Here is a 23,436-nt window from a genome sequence, read left to right as displayed (position 1 = left end):
AGATAACTTATTGGACAGGTACAGGTAACTTATTGGACAGCTCTAGATAACTTATTGGACAGGTACAGGTAACTTATTGGACAGCTCTAGATAACTTATTGGACAGGTACAGATAACTTATTGGACAGCTCTAGATAACTTATTGGACAGGTACAGGTAACCTATTGGACAGTTCTAGATAACTTATTGGACAGTTCTAGCTAGATAACTTATTGGACAGGTACAGGTAACTTATTGGACAGGTACAGGTAACTTATTGGACAGGTACAGGTAACTAATTGGACAGCTCTAGATAACCTATTGGACAGGTACAGATAACTTATTGGACAGCTCTAGATAACTTATTGGACAGGTACAGGTAACTTATTAGACAGCTCTAAGTAAGTTATTAGATAGTTCTGATAACTTATTGGACAGCTCTAGGTAACTTATTGGACAGGTACAGGTAACTTATTAGACAGCTCTCAGTAAGTTATTAGATAGTTCTAATAACTTATTGGACAGCTCTAGATAACTTATTGGACAGCTCTAGATAACTTATTGGACAGTTCTAGATAACTTATTGGACAGGTACAGGTAACTTATTGGACAGCTCTAGATAACTTATTGGACAGGTACAGGTAGCTTATTGGACATGTACAGATAACTTATTGGACAGGTACAGGTAACTTATTGGACAGCTCTAGGTAACATATTGGACAGGTACAGATAACTTATTGGACAGCTCTAGATAACTTATTGGACAGCTCTAGATAACTTATTAGACAGCTCTAGGTAACTTATTGGACAGTTCTAGATAACTTATTGGACAGCTCTAGATAACTTATTGGACAGCTCTAGATAACTTATTGGACAGGTACAGGTAACTTATTGGACAGCTCTAGGTAACCTATTGGACAGGTACAGGTAACTTATTGGACAGGTACAGGTAACTTATTGGACAGGTACAGGTAACTTATTGGACAGGTACAGGTAAATTATTGGACAGGTACAGGTAACTTATTGGACAGGTACAGGTAACTTATTGGACAGGTACAGGTAACTTATTGGACAGCTCTAGATAACTTATTGGACAGGTACAGGTAACTTATTGGATAGGTACAGGTAACTTATTGGACAGCTCAAGATAACTTATTGGACAGGTACAGATAACTTATTGGACAACTCTAGGTAACCTATTGGACAGGTACAGGTAACTTATTGGACAGGTACAGATAACTTATTGGACAGCTCTAGGTAACTTATTGGACAGCTCTAGATAACTTATTGGACAGGTACAGGTAACTTATTGGATAGGTACAGGTAACTTATTGGACAGCTCAAGATAACTTATTGGACAGGTACAGGTAACTTATTGGACAGGTACAGATAACTTATTGGACAGGTACAGGTAACTTATTGGACAGCTCTAGATAACTTATTGGACAGGTACAGGTAACTTATTGGACAGCTCTAGATAACTTATTGGACAGGTACAGATAACTTATTGGACAGCTCTAGATAACTTATTGGACAGGTACAGGTAACCTATTGGACAGTTCTAGATAACTTATTGGACAGTTCTAGCTAGATAACTTATTGGACAGGTACAGGTAACTTATTGGACAGGTACAGGTAACTTATTGGACAGGTACAGGTAACTAATTGGACAGCTCTAGATAACCTATTGGACAGGTACAGATAACTTATTGGACAGCTCTAGATAACTTATTGGACAGGTACAGGTAACTTATTAGACAGCTCTAAGTAAGTTATTAGATAGTTCTGATAACTTATTGGACAGCTCTAGGTAACTTATTGGACAGGTACAGGTAACTTATTAGACAGCTCTCAGTAAGTTATTAGATAGTTCTAATAACTTATTGGACAGCTCTAGATAACTTATTGGACAGCTCTAGATAACTTATTGGACAGTTCTAGATAACTTATTGGACAGGTACAGTTAACTTATTGGACAGCTCTAGATAACTTATTGGACAGGTACAGGTAGCTTATTGGACATGTACAGATAACTTATTGGACAGGTACAGGTAACTTATTGGACAGCTCTAGGTAACATATTGGACAGGTACAGATAACTTATTGGACAGCTCTAGATAACTTATTGGACAGTTCTAGATAACTTAATGGACAGTTCTAGATAACTTATTTGACAGGTACAGGTAACTTATTGGACAGCTCTAGATAACTTATTGGACAGGTACAGGTAACTTATTGGACAATTCTAGATAACTTATTGGACAGGTACAGGTAACTTATTGGACAGGTACAGATAACTTATTGGACAGGTACAGGTAACTTATTGGACAGCTCTAGATAACTTATTGGACAGGTACAGGTAACTTATTGGACAGCTCTAGATAACTTATTGGACAGGTACAGGTAACTTATTGGACAGCTCTAGATAACTTATTAGACAGCTCTAGATAACTTATTGGACAGTTCTAGATAACTTATTGGACAGGTACAGGTAACTTATTGGACAGGTACAGGTAACTTATTGGACAGCTCTAGATAACTTATTGGACAGGTACAGGTAACTTATTGGACAGCTCTAGATAACTTATTGGACAGCTCTAGATAACTTATTGGACAGCTTTAGATAACCTATTGGACAGGTACTGGTAACTTATTGGACAGCTCTAGATAACCTATTGGACAGGTACAGATAACTTATTGGACAGGTACAGATAACTTATTGGACAGGTACAGATAACTTATTGGACAGGTACAGGTAACTTATTGGACAGCTCTAGATAACTTATTGGACAGCTACAGATAACTTATTGGACAGGTACAGGTAACTTATTGGACAGCTCTAGATAACTTATTGGACAGGTACAGGTAACTTATTGGACAGGTACAGGTAACTTATTAGACAGCTCTAAGTAACTTACATTTTTTAGATAGTTCTAATAACTTATTGGACAGCTCTAGATAACTTATTAGACAGCTCTAGATAACTTATTGGACAGCTCTAGATAACTTATTGGACAGGTACAGGAAACTTATTAGACAGCTCTAAGTAACTTACATTTTTTAGATAGTTCTAATAACTTATTGGACAGTTCTAGATAACTTATTGGACAGGTACAGGTAACTTATTGGACAGGTACAGATAACTTATTGGACAACTCTAGGTTACCTATTGGACAGGTACAGGTAACTTATTGGACAGGTACAGATAACTTTTTGGACAGGTACAGATAACTTATTGGACAGCTCTAGATAACTTATTGGACAGGTACAGGTAGCTTATTGGACAGCTCTAGATAACTTATTGGACAGGTACAGGTAACTTATTGGACAGGTACAGATAACTTATTGGACAGCTCTAGATAACTTATTGGACAGGTACAGATAACTTATTGGACAGGTACAGGTAACTTATTGGACAGCTCTAGATAACTTATTGGACAGGTACAGGTAACTTATTGGACAGCTCTAGATAACTTATTGGACAGGTACAGATAACTTATTGGACAGCTGTAGATAACTTATTGGACAGGTACAGGTAACTTATTGGACAGCTCTAGGTAACCTATTGGACAGGTACAGATAACTTATTGGACAGCTCTAGATAACTTATTGGGCAGCTCTAGGTAACCTATAGGACAGTTCTAGATAACTTATTGGACATTTCTAGCTAGATAACTTATTGGACAGGTACAGGTAACTTATTGGACAGGTACAGGTAACTTATTGGACAGCTCTTGATAACCTATTGGACAGGTACAGATAACTTATTGGACAGCTCTAAGTAAGTTATTAGATAGTTCTGATAACTTATTGGACAGCTCTAGGTAACTTATTGGACAGGTACAGGTAACTTATTGGACAACTCTAGATAACTTATTAGACAGCTCTAGATAACTTATTAGACAGCTCTAGGTAACTTATTGGACAGTTCTAGATAACTTATTGGACAGCTCTAGATAACTTATTGGACAGCTCTAGATAACTTATTGGACAGGTACAGGTAACTTATTGGACAGGTACAGGTAACTTATTGGACAGGTACAGGTAACTTATTGGACAGGTACAGGTAAATTATTGGACAGGTACAGGTAACTTATTGGACAGGTACAGGTAACTTATTGGACAGCTCTAGATAACTTATTGGACAGGTACAGGTAACTTATTGGACAGGTACAGATAACTTATTGGACAACTCTAGGTAACCTATTGGACAGGTACAGGTAACTTATTGGACAGGTACAGATAACTTATTGGACAGCTCTAGATAACTTATTGGACAGGTACAGGTAACTTATTGGATAGGTACAGGTAACTTATTGGACAGCTCAAGATAACTTATTGGACAGGTACAGGTAACTTATTGGACAGGTACAGATAACTTATTGGACAGGTACAGGTAACTTATTGGACAGCTCTAGATAACTTATTGGACAGGTACAGGTAACTTATTGGACAGCTCTAGATAACTTATTGGACAGGTACAGATAACTTATTGGACAGCTCTAGATAACTTATTGGACAGGTACAGGTAACCTATTGGACAGTTCTAGATAACTTATTGGACAGTTCTAGCTAGATAACTTATTGGACAGGTACAGGTAACTTATTGGACAGGTACAGGTAACTTATTGGACAGGTACAGGTAACTAATTGGACAGCTCTAGATAACCTATTGGACAGGTACAGATAACTATTGGACAGCTCTAGATAACTTATTGGACAGGTACAGGTAACTTATTAGACAGCTCTAAGTAAGTTATTAGATAGTTCTGATAACTTATTGGACAGCTCTAGGTAACTTATTGGACAGGTACAGGTAACTTATTAGACAGCTCTCAGTAAGTTATTAGATAGTTCTAATAACTTATTGGACAGCTCTAGATAACTTATTAGACAGCGCTAGATAACTTATTGGACAGTTCTAGATAACTTATTGGACAGGTACAGGTAACTTATTGGACAGCTCTAGATAACTTATTGGACAGGTACAGGTAGCTTATTGGACAGGTACAGATAACTTATTGGACAGGTACAGGTAACTTATTGGACAGCTCTAGGTAACATATTGGACAGGTACAGATAACTTATTGGACAGCTCTAGATAACTTATTGGACAGTTCTAGATAACTTATTGGACAGTTCTAGATAACTTATTTGACAGGTACAGGTAACTTATTGGACAGCTCTAGATAACTTATTGGACAGGTACAGGTAACTTATTGGACAATTCTAGATAACTTATTGGACAGGTACAGGTAACTTATTGGACAGGTACAGATAACTTATTGGACAGGTACAGGTAACTTATTGGACAGCTCTAGGTAACCTATTGGACAGGTACAGATAACTTATTGGACAGCTCTAGATAACTTATTGGACAGGTACAGGTAACTTATTGGACAGCTCTAGATAACTTATTGGACAGGTACAGGTAACTTATTGGACAGCTCTAGATAACTTATTAGACAGCTCTAGATAACTTATTGGACAGTTCTAGATAACTTATTGGACAGGTACAGGTAACTTATTGGACAGGTACAGGTAACTTATTGGACAGCTCTAGATAACTTATTGGACAGGTACAGGTAACTTATTGGACAGCTCTAGATAACTTATTGGACAGCTTTAGATAACCTATTGGACAGGTACTGGTAACTTATTGGACAGCTCTAGATAACCTATTGGACAGGTACAGATAACTTATTGGACAGGTACAGATAACTTATTGGACAGGTACAGGTAACTTATTGGACAGCTCTAGATAACCTATTGGACAGGTACAGATAACTTATTGGACAGGTACAGGTAACTTATTGGACAGCTCTAGATAACTTATTGGACAGGTACAGGTAACTTATTGGACAGGTACAGGTAGCTTATTAGACAGCTCTAAGTAACTTACATTTTTTAGATAGTTCTAATAACTTATTGGACAGCTCTAGATAACTTATTAGACAGCTCTAGATAACTTATTGGACAGCTCTAGATAACTTATTGGACAGGTACAGGAAACTTATTAGACAGCTCTAAGTAACTTACATTTTTTAGATAGTTCTAATAACTTATTGGACAGTTCTAGATAACTTATTGGACAGGTACAGGTAACTTATTGGACAGGTACAGATAACTTATTGGACAACTCTAGGTAACCTATTGGACAGGTACAGGTAACTTATTGGACAGGTACAGATAACTTTTTGGACAGGTACAGATAACTTATTGGACAGCTCTAGATAACTTATTGGACAGGTACAGGTAGCTTATTGGACAGCTCTAGATAACTTATTGGACAGGTACAGGTAACTTATTGGACAGGTACAGATAACTTATTGGACTGCTCTAGATAACTTATTGGACAGGTACAGATAACTTATTGGACAGGTACAGGTAACTTATTGGACAGCTCTAGATAACTTATTGGACAGGTACAGGTAACTTATTGGACAGCTCTAGATAACTTATTGGACAGGTACAGATAACTTATTGGACAGCTCTAGATAACTTATTGGACAGGTACAGGTAACTTATTGGACAGCTCTAGGTAACCTATTGGACAGGTACAGATAACTTATTGGACAGCTCTAGATAACTTATTGGGCAGCTCTAGGTAACCTATAGGACAGTTCTAGATAACTTATTGGACAGTTCTAGCTAGATAACTTATTGGACAGGTACAGGTAACTTATTGGACAGGTACAGGTAACTTATTGGACAGCTCTAGATAACCTATTGGACAGGTACAGATAACTTATTGGACAGCTCTAAGTAAGTTATTAGATAGTTCTGATAACTTATTGGACAGCTCTAGGTAACTTATTGGACAGGTACAGGTAACTTATTAGACAGCTCTCAGTAAGTTATTAGATAGTTCTAATAAGTTATTGGACAGCTCTAGATAACTTATTGGACAGGTACAGGTAACTTATTAGACAGCTCTCAGTAAGTTATTAGATAGTTCTAATAACTTATTGGACAGCTCTAGGTAACTTATTGGACAGGTACAGGTAACTTATTAGACAGCTCTCAGTAAGTTATTAGATAGTTCTAATAACTTATTGGACAGCTCTAGATAACTTATTGGACAGCTCTAGATAACTTATTGGACAGTTCTAGATAACTTATTGAAAAGGTACAGGTAACTTATTGGACAGCTCTAGATAACTTATTGGACAGGTACAGGTAGCTTATTGGACAGGTACAGATAACTTATTGGACAGGTACAGGTAACTTATTGGACAGCTCTAGGTAACATATTGGACAGGTACAGATAACTTATTGGACAGCTCTAGGTAACTTATTGGACAGTTCTAGATAACTTATTGGACAGTTCTAGATAACTTATTGGACAGGTACAGGTAACTTATTGGACAGGTACAGGTAACTTATTGGACAGCTCTAGATAACTTATTGGACAGGTACAGGTAACTTATTGGACAGTTCTAGATAACTTATTGGACAGGTACAGGTAACTTATTGGACAGGTACAGATAACTTATTGGACAGGTACAGGTAACTTATTGGACAGCTCTAGGTAACCTATTGGACAGGTACAGATAACTTATTGGACAGCTCTAGATAACTTATTGGACAGCTCTAGATAACTTATTGGACAGTTCTAGATAACTTATTGGACAGTTCTAGGTAACTTATTGGGCAGGTACAGGTAACTTATTGGACAGCTCTAGATAACTTATTGGACAGCTCTAGATAACCTATTGGACAGGTACAGATAACTTATTGGACAGGTACAGATAACTTATTGGACAGGTACAGGTAACTTATTGGACAGCTCTAGATAACCTATTGGACAGGTACAGATAACTTATTGGACAGGTACAGGTAACTTATTGGACAGCTCTAGATAACTTATTAGACAGCTCTAGATAACTTATTGGACAGCTCTAGATAACTTATTGGACAGGTACAGATAACTTATTGGACAGGTACAGGTAACTTATTGGACAGCTCTAGATACCTTATTAGACAGCTCTAGATAACTTATTGGACAGCTCTAGATAACTTATTGGACAGGTACAGATAACTTATTAGACAGCTCTAAGTAACTTACATTTTTTAGATAGTTCTAATAACTTATTGGACAGTTCTAGATAACTTATTGGACAGCTCTAGATAACTTATTGGACAGGTACAGATAACTTATTGGACAGGTACAGGTAACTTATTAGACAGCTCTAAGTAACTTACATTTTTTAGATAGTTCTAATAACTTATTGGACAGTTCTAGATAACTGTAACGTGGACAGGGGGAACAACGGAGCGGTCATCCATCCAAGAGCTGACCACGCTCGACGTTACGTCGGTACACAGACACGACACTCAACCGCACAGCCACAAAAGCTAGCTATTGGACTATGCAGCTGAAATGCCCATATCCATGAACCATCACATTACCCCCTTCGCCGATAAGCTTCGTCCCGAAGCTTCCATGGGTTCAACCTGGCATCCTCAGCAAACACAACTGTCCCTCTTGTTGTTATAGCGGAACCGCCTCATAACCAGACTCCCTAGTCACCAACAAGTCTCTGAACATTGTGCTTCCCATGCTGTCCGAGGGCACCCTACAGGATACCAGGCCCGTTCGCTGCCACCAAATGTAACGTGCACAGGGGGAACAACGGAGCGGTCACCCATCCAAGAGCTGACCACGATCGACGTTGCTTAACTTCGGTACACAGACACGACACACAACCGCACAGCCACAAAAGCTAGCTATTTGGACTATGCAGCTGAAATGCCCATATCCATGAACCATCACATAACTTATTGGACAGTTTAAGGTAAAAGTTCAGCTAAATGTCCATTGCTAACATTGCAGCTGTGGTTAGGTTTTTGCATAATGAAAATACAGTTTTCAACTTATGGTGAAAATTATAATCCAAATGCGATCTATATTGTTTATCAAATTCACAACTTCGCAATAATTTGACGTGTCTCTAGACGAGCTCAAAACCCTTCTTTCAAGTTGACACGATCACGTGCCTACATACATATCATTCCTTATAAGCTTGTTACGTACATATATTAACTCCAGACAGACAGAATGGGTGTTAATTTAAACACTTTTATTCTGAGGTTAAAATCCGTACATGTATTCATCTAAACTAATGTTCCATATTTACATTTTTTCTTGACGGAGTACATGTCAGTGTCAAGGACATTATGACCGGCACTAACATATTAAAATGTCCGGAATTTTGAAGGATTATCGCCGTAAACAGAATTCCTCGAATGAAACTGATAGTATAAATCAGTATTTAAATGCCAGCTGAAATTGACACTGACTTGTTGTCACGTGTGCAGTACCTCGGCCAATTACGTCTTATTTAATGAGTGGCATTTGATTATTAAATGTTTATTATGCACAGACATTAGGATTCATTTTAAAACAAATATGAAATCGTGTTTGTATTATATTTGAGGATCATCATTAACCCCTGTCTAAGACCAACAACCTGAGTTGTTTTGAGTATTATCCGGGCAGGATTTAACGGGATACCCCTTTCCCCGCCTGTAATCGCTTAACGTGATAAATTGTTCAAAATCTTTCATAAATTAAACAAAATTAAATTTGGAACAGTAGAGCTCGAGAAGTAATGGAGGAAAGCGCACAGGCAGTTACTGGAGACAGACTTGGAAAAAACATTCCAATGGGAGAAGAAAATATTCATGATTCCGAATCGAAATTCAAAAAAATATTTCCGAAACTGTACCTGGGTTTGAAGTGTGTAAATTGTGGCGTGTTGGTAGTGGCGTTCACTGTTCATCTGCATAATCTGTTTTCGGCTACTTGGGCCACTGACCACGGAGTGGACACTGCCACTGGACACCAAGGCCGCATACATCACCAACTGTTCGGGTTTACTGAGGAGGGAAATCAGGATGTTTACCCCCTTCACAGAGAAGGATGTGAGTCTTGTTTCAATTAAACCTTTATCATAACGACATAACCTATATGAACGGTGTTTCTTTATTAGTAAAAATTGTCAAAAAAAATAAAATAATAAAATCTGACATCTTTCAACTCTGTATGTGAAAACCTCGAATACATTTTTTGTTTGAGTCACGTGTTGCTATTTGTCAAAGCTAGTTACAGCTATAAACGTGCCATTGTCATTAATCAACATTAAGATCGAGTCTGATTTGTGTACATGTAATATGAACATTAATTCTAGAATATAACCTTTGTGACATTGACATTTAATTGTTATTCAGTAATATCAAATGTGGGGCATGAATATTTATTCAATTATATTAACTTTGTAACACGAACATTAATCAATCAATTATCAAATTGTTAACATGAATCTCAAATGATTGATTATTTAAGCAGTGATGTTAATTTTGTTTAGTTTCATCGGGGTATAAAAAAATTGACTGCAACTGTATGAATCCGCTTAGCGGATTCTAACAGAAGTTTGCAAACAAATATTTTTTCATAACGCTATGAAACTAAAAATTAATTGACATCAACGTTTAAAATTAATTTTTGAAAATAATTGTCTAATTTAAAACATGTTTTATGTACAATTTTATTGGTTTTCATATGGGATTCTTTTTCTCAAATCAATACGCAACGTCAATTGTCATATTATGACGTCACATTTTTCGCGCCATTCTCGGAATATTTTTCATAGTGGTATGAAAACAAAATCTCAACCAATCAGAAAGCCGCATTTTGCGTACAAACAATGGAAAATTGATTATTAATTTTTAAACAGGAATATTGATTAATTATGAATTTTGTAACATGAATATTAATTAATTAATTATCAACTTTGTAACATGAATTCCTATTGATTGATTATTAACTTTGAAACATAGCTATTAATTAATTAATTGTCAACTTTGTTACATAAATTTCAATTGGCTGATAATTAACTTTTTAGCTTGAATGTTGATTAATTAATCATTAACTCTGAAACATGAATGTTTATTAATTATTAAATTTTGTAGCATGATATTAATCAATTACCAATTAACTATTAACATGAAAACTAAGTCAGTAATTTTGACAATAACTCTACGTGGTGATCAATAATATTAATTATCCATCAGTGTTCTATATATAGTAATGGTCGTAGTCAGTATGCGTTTTCATAGGTCGTACACGGATATATGTGTACATGTGTTATATATGTTATGTGTGTTATTTTAGGGTTAACTGTAATATTTTTGTACGTTATTGAGCAATAACACAAAAAACTGGGGTGTACTCTGAATAAACCGCGAAGCGGTTTATGAAAAGAGTACTTGAACAGGTAATTATCGGTGTGTTTTCTGTTACAGATTGGCAGGATTGGAAAAAGCCTCTGATTAAGCTGGAAATTATTGCTCTGAGTCTTGGCTTCACTGCCATATTTGTCCACGGAATTATTATATTCCTGCACTTCTTACACCCTCGAAAGGCTGAGGCGATGGCTCTTCTCACGTCAGTTGTACTCCTGTCATGTGGGGGAGGTAAGTCTGACGTCAGTTGTACTCCTGTCGTGTGGGGGAGGTAAGTCTGACGTCAGTTGTACTCCTGTCGTGTGGGGAGGTAAGTCTGACGTCAGTTATACTTCTGTCGTGTGGGGAGGTAAGTCTGACGTCAGTTGTACTCCTGTCGTGTGGGGGAGGTAAGTCTGACGTCAGTTGTATTCCTGTCGTGTGGGGGAGGTAAGTCTGACGTCAGTTGTACTCCTGTCGTGTGGGGGAGGTAAGTCTGACGTCAGTTGTACTCCTGTCGTGTGGGGGAGGTAAGTCTGACGTCAGTTGTACTCCTGTCGTGTGGGGGAGGTAAGTCTGACGTCAGTTGTACTCCTGTCGTGTGGGGGAGGTAAGTCTGACGTCAGTTGTACTCCTGTCGTGTGGGGGAGGTAAGTCTAACGTCTTGTTGTACTCCTGTCGTGTGGGGGAGGTAAGTCTGACGTCAGTTGTACTCCTGTCGTGTGGGGGAGGTAAGTCTGACGTCTTGTTGTACTCCTGTCGTGTGGGGAAGGTAAGTCTGACGTCAGTTGTACTCCTGTCGTGTGGGGGAGGTAAGTCTGACGTCAGTTGTACTCCTGTCGTGTGGGGGAGGTAAGTCTGACGTCAGTTGTACTCCTGTCGTGTGGGGAGGTAAGTCTGACGTCAGTTGTACTCCTGTCGTGTGGGGAGGTAAGTCTGACGTCTGGTTGTACTCCTGTCGTGTGGGGGAGGTAAGTCTGACGTCAGTTGTACTCCTGTCGTGTGGGGGAGGTAAGTCTGACGTCAGTTGTACTCCTGTCGTGTGGGGGAGGTAAGTCTGACGTCTTGTTGTACTCCTGTCGTGTGGGGGAGGTAAGTCTGACGTCTGGTTGTACTCCTGTCATGTGGGGAGGTAAGTCTGACGTCAGTTGTACTCCTGTCGTGTGGGGGAGGTAAGTCTGACGTCTTGTTGTACTCCTGTCGTGTGGGGAGGTAAGTCTGACGTCTTGTTGTACTCCTGTCGTGTGGGGGAGGTAAGTCTGACGTCTGGTTGTACTCCTGTCGTGTGGGGGAGGTAAGTCTGACGTCAGTTGTACTCCTGTCGTGTGGGGAGGTAAGTCTGACGTCAGTTGTACTCCTGTCGTGTGGGGGAGGTAAGTCTGACGTCTGGTTGTACTCCTGTCATGTGGGGAGGTAAGTCTGACGTCAGTTGTACTCCTGTCGTGTGGGGGAGGTAAGTCTGACGTCAGTTGTACTCCTGTCATGTGGGGGAGGTAAGTCTGACGTCAGTTGTACTCCTGTCGTGTGGGGAGGTAAGTCAGACGTCTGGTTGTACTCCTGCCGTGTGGGGAGGTAAGTCTGACGTCAGTTGTACTCCTGTCGTGTGGGGGAGGTAAGTCTGACGTCAGTTGTACTCCTGTCGTGTGGGGGAAGTAAGTCAGACGTCTGGTTGTACTCCTGTCGTGTGGGGGAAGTAAGTCTGACGTCAGTTGTACTCCTGTCGTGTGGGGGAGGTAAGTCTGACGTCTGTTGTACTCCTGTCGTGTGGGGGAGGTAAGTCTGACGTCTGGTTGTACTCCTGTCGTGTGGGGGAGGTAAGTCTGACGTCAGTTATACTCCTGTCGTGTGGGGGAGGTAAGTCTGACGTCAGTTGTACTCCTGTCGTGAGGGGGAGGTAAGTATCACGTCAGTTGTACTCCTGTCGTGTGGGGGAGGTAAGTCTGACGTCTGGTTGTACTCCTGTCGTGTGGGGGAGGTAAGTCTGACGTCTTGTTGTACTCCTGTCGTGTGGGGGAGGTAAGTCTGACGTCAGTTGTACTCCTGTCGTGTGGGGAGATAAGTCTGACGTCTGGTTGTACTCCTGTCGTGTGGGGGAGGTAAGTCTGACGTCAGTTATACTCCTGTCGTGTGGGGGAGGTAAGTCTGACGTCAGTTGTACTCCTGTCGGGGGGGGGGGGGGGGTAAGTATGATGTCTGGGTGTACTCCTGTCGTGTGGGGGAGGTAAGTCTGACGTCAGTTGTACTCCTGTCGTTTGGGGGAGGTAAGTCGGACGTCTGGTTGTACTCCTGTCGTGTGGGGAGGTAAGTCTGACGTCAGTTGTACTCCTGTCGTGTGTGTATGTGTGTGTGGGGGGGGGGAGGTAAGTCTGACGTCAGTTGTACTCCTGTCGTGTGGGGGAGGTAAGTCTGACGTCAGTTGTACTCCTGTCATGTCGGGAGGTAAGTCAGAAGTCTGGTTGTACTCCTGTCGTGTGGGGGAGGTAAGTCTGACGTCAGTTGTACTCCTGTCGTGTGGGGGGGGGGGGGGGGGGGTAAGTCTGACGTCAGTTGTACTCCTGTCGTGTAGGGGAGGTAAGTCTGACGTCTTGTTGTACTCCTGTCGTGTGGGGGGGGGGGGGGGGGGGGGGGGGTAAGTCTGACGTCAGTTGTACTCCTGTCGTGTGGGGGAGGTAAGTCTGACGTCAGTTGTACTCCTGTCGTGTGGGGAGGTAAGTCTGACGTCAGGTTATACTCCTGTCATGTGGGGGAGGTAAGTCTGACGTCTGGTTATACTCCTGTCGTGTGGGGAGGTAAGTCTGACGTCTGGTTGTACTCCTGTCGTGTGGGGAGGTAAGTCTGACGTCTGGTTGTACTCCTGTCGTGTGGGGGAGGTAAGTCTGACGTCAGTTGTACTCCTGTCGTGTGGGGGAGGTAAGTCTGACGTCAGTTGTACTCCTGTCGTGTGGGGGAGGTAAGTCTGACGTCTGGTTGTACTCCTGTCGTGTGGGGGAGGTAAGTCTGACGTCAGGTTGAACTCCTGTCGTGTGGGGAGGTAAGTCAGACGTCTGGTTGTACTCCTGCCGTGTGGGGAGATAAGTCTGACGTCAGTTGTACTCCTGTCGTGTGGGGGAGGTAAGTCTGACGTCAGTTGTACTCCTGTCGTGTGGGGGAGGTAAGTCAGACGTCTGGTTGTACTCCTGTCGTGTGGGGGAGGTAAGTCTGACGTCAGTTGTACTCCTGTCGTGAGGGGGAGGTAAGTATCACGTCAGTTGTACTCCTGTCGTGTGGGGGAGGTAAGTCTGACGTCTGGTTGTACTCCTGTCGTGTGGGGGAGGTAAGTCTGACGTCAGTTGTACTCCTGTCGTGTGGGGAGGTAAGTCTGACGTCTGGTTGTACTCCTGTCGTGTGGGGGAGATAAGTCTGACGTCAGGTTGAACTCCTGTCGTGTGGGGAGGTAAGTCAGACGTCTGGTTGTACTCCTGCCGTGTGGGGAGGTAAGTCTGACGTCAGTTGTACTCCTGTCGTGTGGGGGAGGTAAGTCTGACGTCAGTTGTACTCCTGTCGTGTGGGGAGGTAAGTCTGACGTCTGGTTGTTCTCCTGTCGTGTGGGGGAGGTAAGTCTGACGTCAGTTGTACTCCTGTCGTGAGGGGGAGGTAAGTATCACGTCAGTTGTACTCCTGTCGTGTGGGGGAGGTAAGTCTGACGTCTGGTTGTACTCCTGTCGTGTGGAGGAGGTAAGTCTGACGTCAGTTGTACTCCTGTCGTGTGGAGGAGGTAAGTCTGACGTCAGTTGTACTCCTGTCGTGTGGGGAGGTAAGTCTGACGTCAGTTGTACTCCTGTCGTGTGGGGAGGTAAGTCTGACGTCTGGTTGTTCTCCTGTCGTGTGGGGGAGGTAAGTCTGACGTCAGTTGTACTCCTGTCATGTGGGGGAGGTAAGTCTGACGTCTGGTTGTACTCCTGTCGTGTGGGGAGGTAAGTCAGACGTCTGGTTGTACTCCTGCCGTGTGGGGAGGTAAGTCTGACGTCAGTTGTACTCCTGTCGTGTGGGGAGGTAAGTCTGACGTCAGTTGTACTCCTGTCGTGTGGGGAGGTAAGTCTGACGTCTGGTTGTTCTCCTGTCGTGTGGGGGAGGTAAGTCTGACGTCAGTTGTACTCCTGTCGTGAGGGGGAGGTAAGTATCACGTCAGTTGTACTCCTGTCGTGTGGGGGAGGTAAGTCTGACGTCTGGTTGTACTCCTGTCGTGTGGAGGAGGTAAGTCTGACGTCAGTTGTACTCCTGTCGTGTGGGGAGATAAGTCTGACGTCTGGTTATACTCCTGTCATGTGGGGGAGGTAAGTCTGACGTCTGGTTATACTCCTGTCGTGTGGGGAGGTAAGTCTGACGTCAGTTGTACTCCTGTCGTGTGGGGGAGGTAAGTCTGACGTCAGTTGTACTCCTGTCGGGGGGGGTGGGGGGTAAGTCTGACGTCAGTTGTACTCCTGTCGGGGGGGGGGGTAAGTCTGACGTCAGTTGTACTCCTGTCGTGTGGGGAGGTAAGTCTGACGTCAGGTTATACTCCTGTCATGTGGGGGAGGTAAGTCTGACGTCAGTTGTACTCCTGTCGTGTGGGGAGGTAAGTCTGACGTCAGTTGTACTCCTGTCGTGTGGGGGAGGTAAGTCTGACGTCAGTTGTACTCCTGTCGTGTGGGGGAGGTAAGTCTGACGTCAGTTGTACTCCTGTCGGGGGGGGGGGGTAAGTCTGACGTCAGTTGTACTCCTGTCGTGTGGGGAGGTAAGTCTGACGTCAGGTTATACTCCTGTCATGTGGGGGAGGTAAGTCTGACGTCAGTTGTACTCCTGTCGTGTGGGGGAGGTAAGCCTGACGTCAGTTGTACTCCTGTCGTGTGGGGAGGTAAGTCAGACGTCTGGTTGTATTCCTGCCGTGTGGGGAGGTAAGTCTGACGTCAGTTGTACTCCTGTCGTGTGGGGAGGTAAGTCTGACGTCAGTTGTACTCCTGTCGTGTGGGGAGGTAAGTCTGACGTCTGGCTGTACTCCTGTCGTGTGGGGGAGGTAAGTCTGACGTCAGTTGTACTCCTGTCGTGTGGGGAGGTAAGTCTGACGTCTGGTTGTTCTCCTGTCGTGTGGGGGAGGTAAGTCTGACGTCAGTTGTACTCCTGTCGTGAGGGGGAGGTAAGTATCACGTCAGTTGTACTCCTGTCGTGTGGGGGAGGTAAGTCTGACGTCTGGTTGTACTCCTGTCGTGTGGGGGAGGTAAGTCTGACGTCAGTTGTACTCCTGTCGTGTGGGGAGGTAAGTCTGACGTCTGGTTGTACTCCTGTCGTTTGGGGGAGATAAGTCTGACGTCAGTTATACTCCTGTCGTGTGGGGGAGGTAAGTCTGACGTCAGTTGTGCTCCTGTCGGGGGGGGGGGGGGGGGGGTAAGTATGATGTCTGGGTGTACTCCTGTCGTGTGGGGGAGGTAAGTCTGACGTCAGTTGTACTCCTGTCGTTTGGGGGAGGTAAGTCGGACGTCTGGTTGTACTCCTGTCGTGTGGGGAGGTAAGTCTGACGTCAGTTGTACTCCTGTCGTGTGGGGGGGGGGGGGGGGGGGGGTAAGTCTGACGTCAGTTGTACTCCTGTCGTGTGGGGGAGGTAAGTCTGACGTCAGTTGTACTCCTGTCGTGTGGGGGAGGTAAGTCTGACGTCTGGTTGTACTCCTGTCGTGTGGGGGAGGTAAGTCTGACGTCAGTTGTACTCCTGTCGTGTGGGGGAGGTAAGTCTGACGTCAGTTGTACTCCTGTCGTGTGGGGGAGGTAAGTCTGACGTCAGTTGTACTCCTGTCGTGTGGGGGGGGGGGGGGTAAGTCTGACGTCAGTTGTACTCCTGTCGTGTAGGGGAGGTAAGTCTGACGTCTTGTTGTAGTCCTGTCGTGTGGGGGGGGGGGGGGGGGGTAAGTCTGACGTCAGTTGTACTCCTGTCGTGTGGGGGAGGTAAGTCTGACGTCAGGTTGAACTCCTGTCGTGTGGGGAGGTAAGTCAGACGTCTGGTTGTACTCCTGCCGTGTGGGGAGGTAAGTCTGACGTCAGTTGTACTCCTGTCGTGTGGGGGAGGTAAGTCTGACGTCAGTTGTACTCCTGTCGTGTGGGGGAGGTAAGTCTGACGTCAGTTGTACTCCTGTCGGGGGGGGGGGGTAAGTATGATGTCTTGGTGTACTCCTGTCGTGTGGGGGAGGTAAGTCTGACGTCAGTTGTACTCCTGTCGTTTGGGGGAGGTAAGTCGGACGTCTGGTTGTACTCCTGTCGTGTGGGGAGGTAAGTCTGACGTCAGTTGTACTCCTGTCGTGTGTGTGTGGGGGGGGGGGGGGGGGGAGGTAAGTCTGACGTCAGTTGTACTCCTGTCGTGTGGGGGAAGTAAGTCTGACGTCAGGTTATACTCCTGTCGTGTGGGGGAGGTAAGTCTGACGTCAGTTGTACTCCTGTCATGTGGGGGAGGTAAGTCTGACGTCAGTTGTACTCATGTCGTGTGGGGGAGGTAAGCCTGACGTCAGTTGTACTCCTGTCGTGTGGGGGAGGTAAGCCTGACGTCAGTTGTACTCCTGTCATGTGGGGAGGTAAGTCGGACGTCAGGTTGTACTCCTGTCATGTGGGGAGGTAAGTCTGACGTCAGTTGTACTCCTGTCGTGTGGGGGAGGTAAGTCTGACGTCTTGTTGTACTCCTGTCGTGTGGGGGAGGTAAGTCTGACGTCAGTTGTACTCCTGTCGTGTGGGGGAGGTAAGTCTGACGTCAGTTGTACTCCTGTCGTGTGGGGGAGGTAAGTCTGACGTCTGGTTGTACTCCTGTCGTGTGGGGGAGGTAAGTCTGACGTCAGTTGTACTCCTGTCGTGTGGGGGAGGTAAGTCTGACGTCAGTTGTACTCCTGTCATGTGGGGGAGGTACAGTGTAAGTCTGACGTCAGTTGTACTCCTGTCGTGTGGGGGAGGTAAGTCTGACGTCAGTTGTACTCCTGTCGTGTGGGGGAGGTAAGTCTGACGTCAGTTGTACTCCTGTCGTGTGGGGGAGGTAAGTCTGACGTCAGTTGTACTCCTGTCGTGTGGGGGGGGGAGGTAAGTCTGACGTCAGTTGTACTCCTGTCGTGTGGGGGAGGTAAGTCTGACGTCTGGTTGTACTCCTGTCGTGTGGGGAGGTAAGTCTGACGTCAGGTTGTACTCCTGTCGTGTGGGGAGGTAAGTCAGACGTCTGGTTGTACTCCTGCCATGTGGGGAGGTAAGTCTGACGTCAGTTGTACTCCTGTCGTGTGGGGAGGTAAGTCTGACGTCTTGTTGTACTCCTGTCGTGTGGGGGAGGTAAGTCAGACGTCTGGTTGTACTCCTGTCGTGTGGGGAGGTAAGTCAGACGTCTGGTTGTACTCCTGCCGTGTGGGGAGGTAAGTCTGACGTCAGTTGTACTCCTGTCGTGTGGGGAGGTAAGTCTGACGTCAGTTGTACTCCTGTCGTGTGGGGAGGTAAGTCTGACGTCTGGTTGTACTCCTGTCGTGTGGGGGAGGTAAGTCTGACGTCAGTTGTACTCCTGTCGTGTGGGGGAGGTAAGTCTGACGTCAGTTGTACTCCTGTCGTGTGGGGGAGGTAAGTCTGACGTCAGTTGTACTCCTGTCGTGAGGGGGAGGTAAGTCTGACGTCAGTTGTACTCCTGTCGTGTGGGGGAGGTAAGTCTGACGTCAGTTGTACTCCTGTCGTGTGGGGAGGTAAGTCTGACGTCAGTTGTACTCCTGTCGTGTGGGGAGGTAAGTCTGACGTCAGGTTATACTCCTGTCGTGTGGGGGAGGTAAGTATGAGGTCTTGTTGTACTCCTGTCGTGTGGGGGAGGTAAGTCTGACATCTGGTTGTACTCCTGTCGTGTGGGGAGGTGATATTGATAAGTATGGGTTTCAAATATTATACCACGTGACTTTTCTGTAGTAACCCAGTATCTCCCCCTTTCATCTACGTGCGTCCAATAGCGATTGATATAACCCCCTTTTTATCATTGTTGTAAAAATTGTATAGGTACGTTGTTGTGTTAACAGGCGGCCTGTTGGTGAAGACGAGTCTGGATTACAGCAGCACCCGTCCGGTGTATGGGTTCCGAGACACGACAGTTCCGTCTACCTTCGTTACCGACATTACTGAGGAGACCGGCGGAATGGAGGCGGTGATAGCCGGAGCGATGTACTTCATCGCCGGCGTTATTGACGTCATGTTAATATTGATTACCTCATCCAATCTTCCAATTAACCCTGACGTCACCACACCAACAAAAACCCATGACGTCACCACACTAACGAAAACCCCTGACGTCACCACACTAACGAAAACCCCAGACGTCACCACACCAACGAAAACTCCCGACGTCACCACAATAACGAAAACCCCTGACGTCACCACACTAACGAAAACTCCTGTCGCCATCAGATCATTGGAGAAAGAAGGGCCTTCCCTGGCCAACTAGACAGCCAGCTTAGACCGACAAGATCTAGATCTAGAACACAGTTTGTACATGACATTCTGCTGTAAATACACATCTGCGTCATTTTCGTAATTATTGGAACATTGAATCTGACCATTGTCCATTTTATGGCGATATACTATCACTCAAATGAATCACATGTTTGATCAACGGATTACTATTATGTAAATAAATCTACTTTATATTGTAACATTCAACTCAATGATCGCAATGGTATCCTTAACAAGTTGAAATCTTAGATAGATAAAATGATTACTTACATCAATCTGCTTGTAACAATGTAGGAATTTTACTGAATAGAATTGCTATGTTGTAATATCAAACTCATTATTAAAACACAGTTACGATAACCTCTATTGTAATTTGCGTAATGTGTCCAGCATAAACAATAGGCATTACCTGTACACACCTGTAGCTGTCTAATAAGTACACAAATCATTCATTTTTTTGGATTGCTAGGTAACTTATTGGACAGTTACACGTAACTTATTGGACAACTACAGATAACTTATTGGACAGATACAGGTAACTTATTGGACAACTACAGATAACTTATTGGACAGTTACAGGTAGCTTATTGGACAACTACATGTAACTTATTGGACAGTTACAGGTAGCTTATTGGACAACTACAGATAACTTATTGGACAGTTACAGGTAGCTTATTGGACAACTACAGATAACTTATTGGACAGTTACAAGTAGCTTATTGGACAACTACAGATAACTTATTGGACAGTTACAGGTAGCTTATTGTACAACTACAGATAACTTATTGGACAGTTACAGGTAGCTTATTGGACAACTACAGATAACTTATTGGACAGTTACAGGTAGCTTATGTGACAACTACAGATAACTTATTGGACAGCTACAGGTAGCTTATTGGACAACTACAGATAACTTATTGGACAGTTACAGGTAGCTTATTGGACAACTACAGACAACTTATTGGACAGTTACAGGTAGCTTATTGGACAACTACAGATAACTTATTGGACAGTTACAGGTATCTTATTGGACAGTTACAGGTAACTTATTGGACAGTTACAGGTAAATTATTGGACAGTTACAGGTAACTTATTGAAAAGTAACCGGTAACTTACTGGACAGTTACAGGTAACTTATTGGACAGTTACAGGTAACTTATTGGACGACTACAGATAACTCATGTAACAACTACAGGTAATTTATTGGACAGCCATATGTAGATTATTGGACGGCTACGGGTAAGATTTTAAATGAGCACATTAGTAGAAATCGGGAAATATAACAATACAGTATCGGGATGTAAACAAAGGATAAACACGAAAACAAATAACTACCTTACTGAACAACCCGTCGTATGCCATTCAGAGCAATTACGGTAAAGAGTCTTGCCCAAGAACACGACCACGACAGTACAGACCGGCCCGTCTCTCAGCTTCCCGAGAAACACAAACCGACACCAGTGTGGAGCGTCGAACCACGCCCATCAACCCTTCATCTGTAGTAACATCTCCAACGCTCTCACCGACAGATCTTTAGCGGCTCCCACTTACATATATCTCAATACTCCAATGAGAGATACATATCGCTCTTAACACCACACAAATACACTTAATTACGCCGTTTTTGATTGGGTGTCCACTGTAACTAGACAAAATATTTAATTGCGCCGATTTTTATCCTTTGAACTCGTGTTTTCGGCATCATGTTGGACAAACAGTTTTGAAGTCTTGCGCTTCCCCGCCAATTTTTATGATTTATTTCATTTCGCCCCGAGATATATATATATATATATATATATAAATCCAAGCACTATTTGAAAAGAATCCGGATGCGAAAATTTGTAAGTTGCCGCCAAAAGTTGAAAATATGCTATTTTAGAACAACTAGCAAATTCCATTCACTCACACTGCCGTAGAAGTCGGCTTGTAGAATTATGGGTAATATTCCCCACAAGACGACTTTATAGAAAGATAATTACGACTTCCCCGCAAACCTAAGAGCAGTGATAATTATTCCCCATAAATAGGCATATTAAGAGAGAAACCTAAGTATACATTCCAATTCAAGCAAAGAATGAGAATATTAACATACCATCCCCCACCCAAACCCAAACCGCGGAAATCGCTAAGATAAGGTTACCGCTAAAATACATAAGTTTACAGTATAGACTTATTCTACTGCGATAAAAGACTTGATACTGTACATACATTTTATTCAATATAGACTTTTGTGTTTGAGTAATGCATCATTCATTCAATGACCAACTTGTCCGAGCGGGATTCCCCCAAAAGAGTTTATGTTTGCTTTGTTTCCAACAAAGCATTTAGCCAAACAGAGGATGTGTTTCTATATGACCCCGGGGAAAAAATAAAAATCTGTCTACATACAATACCATGCATAGTGATCGGATATTCAAGGACAAGCTGACCAATAGCAAATTATCGATAATCAATATTCAATAATCCACAATCGATCATCAATAATCAACAATCGATAATTAATAATCAATATTCAATAATCAACAATCGATAATTAATAATCAACAATCCCTATTCAATAATCAATATTCAACAATCAACAATCGATAATCAATAATCAACAATCGATAATCAATAATCAATATTCAAAAATCAACAATTAATAATCAACATTCAATAATCAACAATCGATAATCAATAAATGATAATCAATAGTTGATTATTAATAATCGATAATTAATACTTCTTTTAGACAGTTCAAATTTTCTCTTGAAGTGTATTTCAATCACGTGCTAGGATACTTTAGCCAATCAATAAACAGCCTACTTAATTTGCCATGTTGCAAAGTTACAGAATATCGAAAAGTAACTTTTAACATCAAAGGCTTGAACTTGGCAGTTTCGTATCATACTTAAAATAAATCATGTCGTTTGCAATCAATCATAATATCCAGGACATATAATATCATAGATCGAATTAAGTAGAGGCATGAACCGAAATCTCCCAAGATCACATAACACATCTCACCAGCATTCACAGTCAGGTATGTGATGACAGCAAGCCTGTAGTTTAATCGCCGTGACCCCTTGTATGTCTTAGACTGCCTGGTATCTGCGGATTGTAACCAGTCCTGGGTATATTTGTATATATACTGATTAATATTGATTGGTTCTTACCCAAGGATATTTATTACAAGTATATATATACCTCATAGATACCATTCTGATCCCCCCGGAACATCGAACTTTATCCTTTAATCCTCTACCGGTCATCAGCTAAAAATATCGGTCAGTGAATAGTTTTCTTCCCTGAGAATATTTCTTGGTGTTTAATTATATAAACCAGGACGTGGAGAAGGAATCTCTCACAGAATCGTATTTTATATAAGCTTTGAACAGTGGTTTTAATGTTGTTACAGTCGATATGGCAGCAAGATGTATGATGGGCAAATGGCATGGGAACACGTAGACATGTCCATATGTTAATTGTGTGTCCCAACATCCATCACCATATACACGTAGACATGTCCTTACAGTGGCGTAGGAAGTCGTCAAAAAGTGAGGGGGGGGGGGGGGGGGGGGGGGGCAATATATTTTTTTTAACCTTAAAATTTTACGCACTAAACAAATCGTATGCCATCTCCGCAAAATTAGCCAATAATTATCATTCCAACATCCCATGATAATTCATGTAGTACAAATAAGTTATTTACGCAAATCAGGATATATTATTTATAGCAAAACATGAATCACCAGGCCAGGATCCAGTAATTTAGTGATAATGCGAGCGCCGTAGGCG

The 23,436-nt window shown here is 42.8% G+C and overlaps 1 protein-coding gene across 1 annotated transcript; it reads left to right on the top strand.

Moving 5' to 3' along the window:
* Positions 1–9,556: 9,556 nt before the first annotated feature.
* LOC117316415 lies at positions 9,557–20,023 on the top strand. The gene is made up of 3 exons (XM_033870977.1): positions 9,557–9,906; positions 11,287–11,457; positions 19,230–20,023. Exons 1-3 carry the CDS (start codon positions 9,594–9,596, stop codon positions 19,649–19,651), a joined length of 906 nt encoding a protein of 301 aa, XP_033726868.1. The 5' UTR covers positions 9,557–9,593; the 3' UTR covers positions 19,652–20,023.
* Positions 20,024–23,436: the final 3,413 nt, after the last annotated feature.

Source organism: Pecten maximus, chromosome 18, assembly GCF_902652985.1.
Source record: "Pecten maximus chromosome 18, xPecMax1.1, whole genome shotgun sequence".
Lineage (NCBI taxonomy): Eukaryota > Metazoa > Mollusca > Bivalvia > Pectinida > Pectinidae > Pecten > Pecten maximus.
The sequence above is the reverse complement of the archived record's forward strand: the minus strand, read 5'-3'. Positions and strand labels throughout refer to the sequence as shown.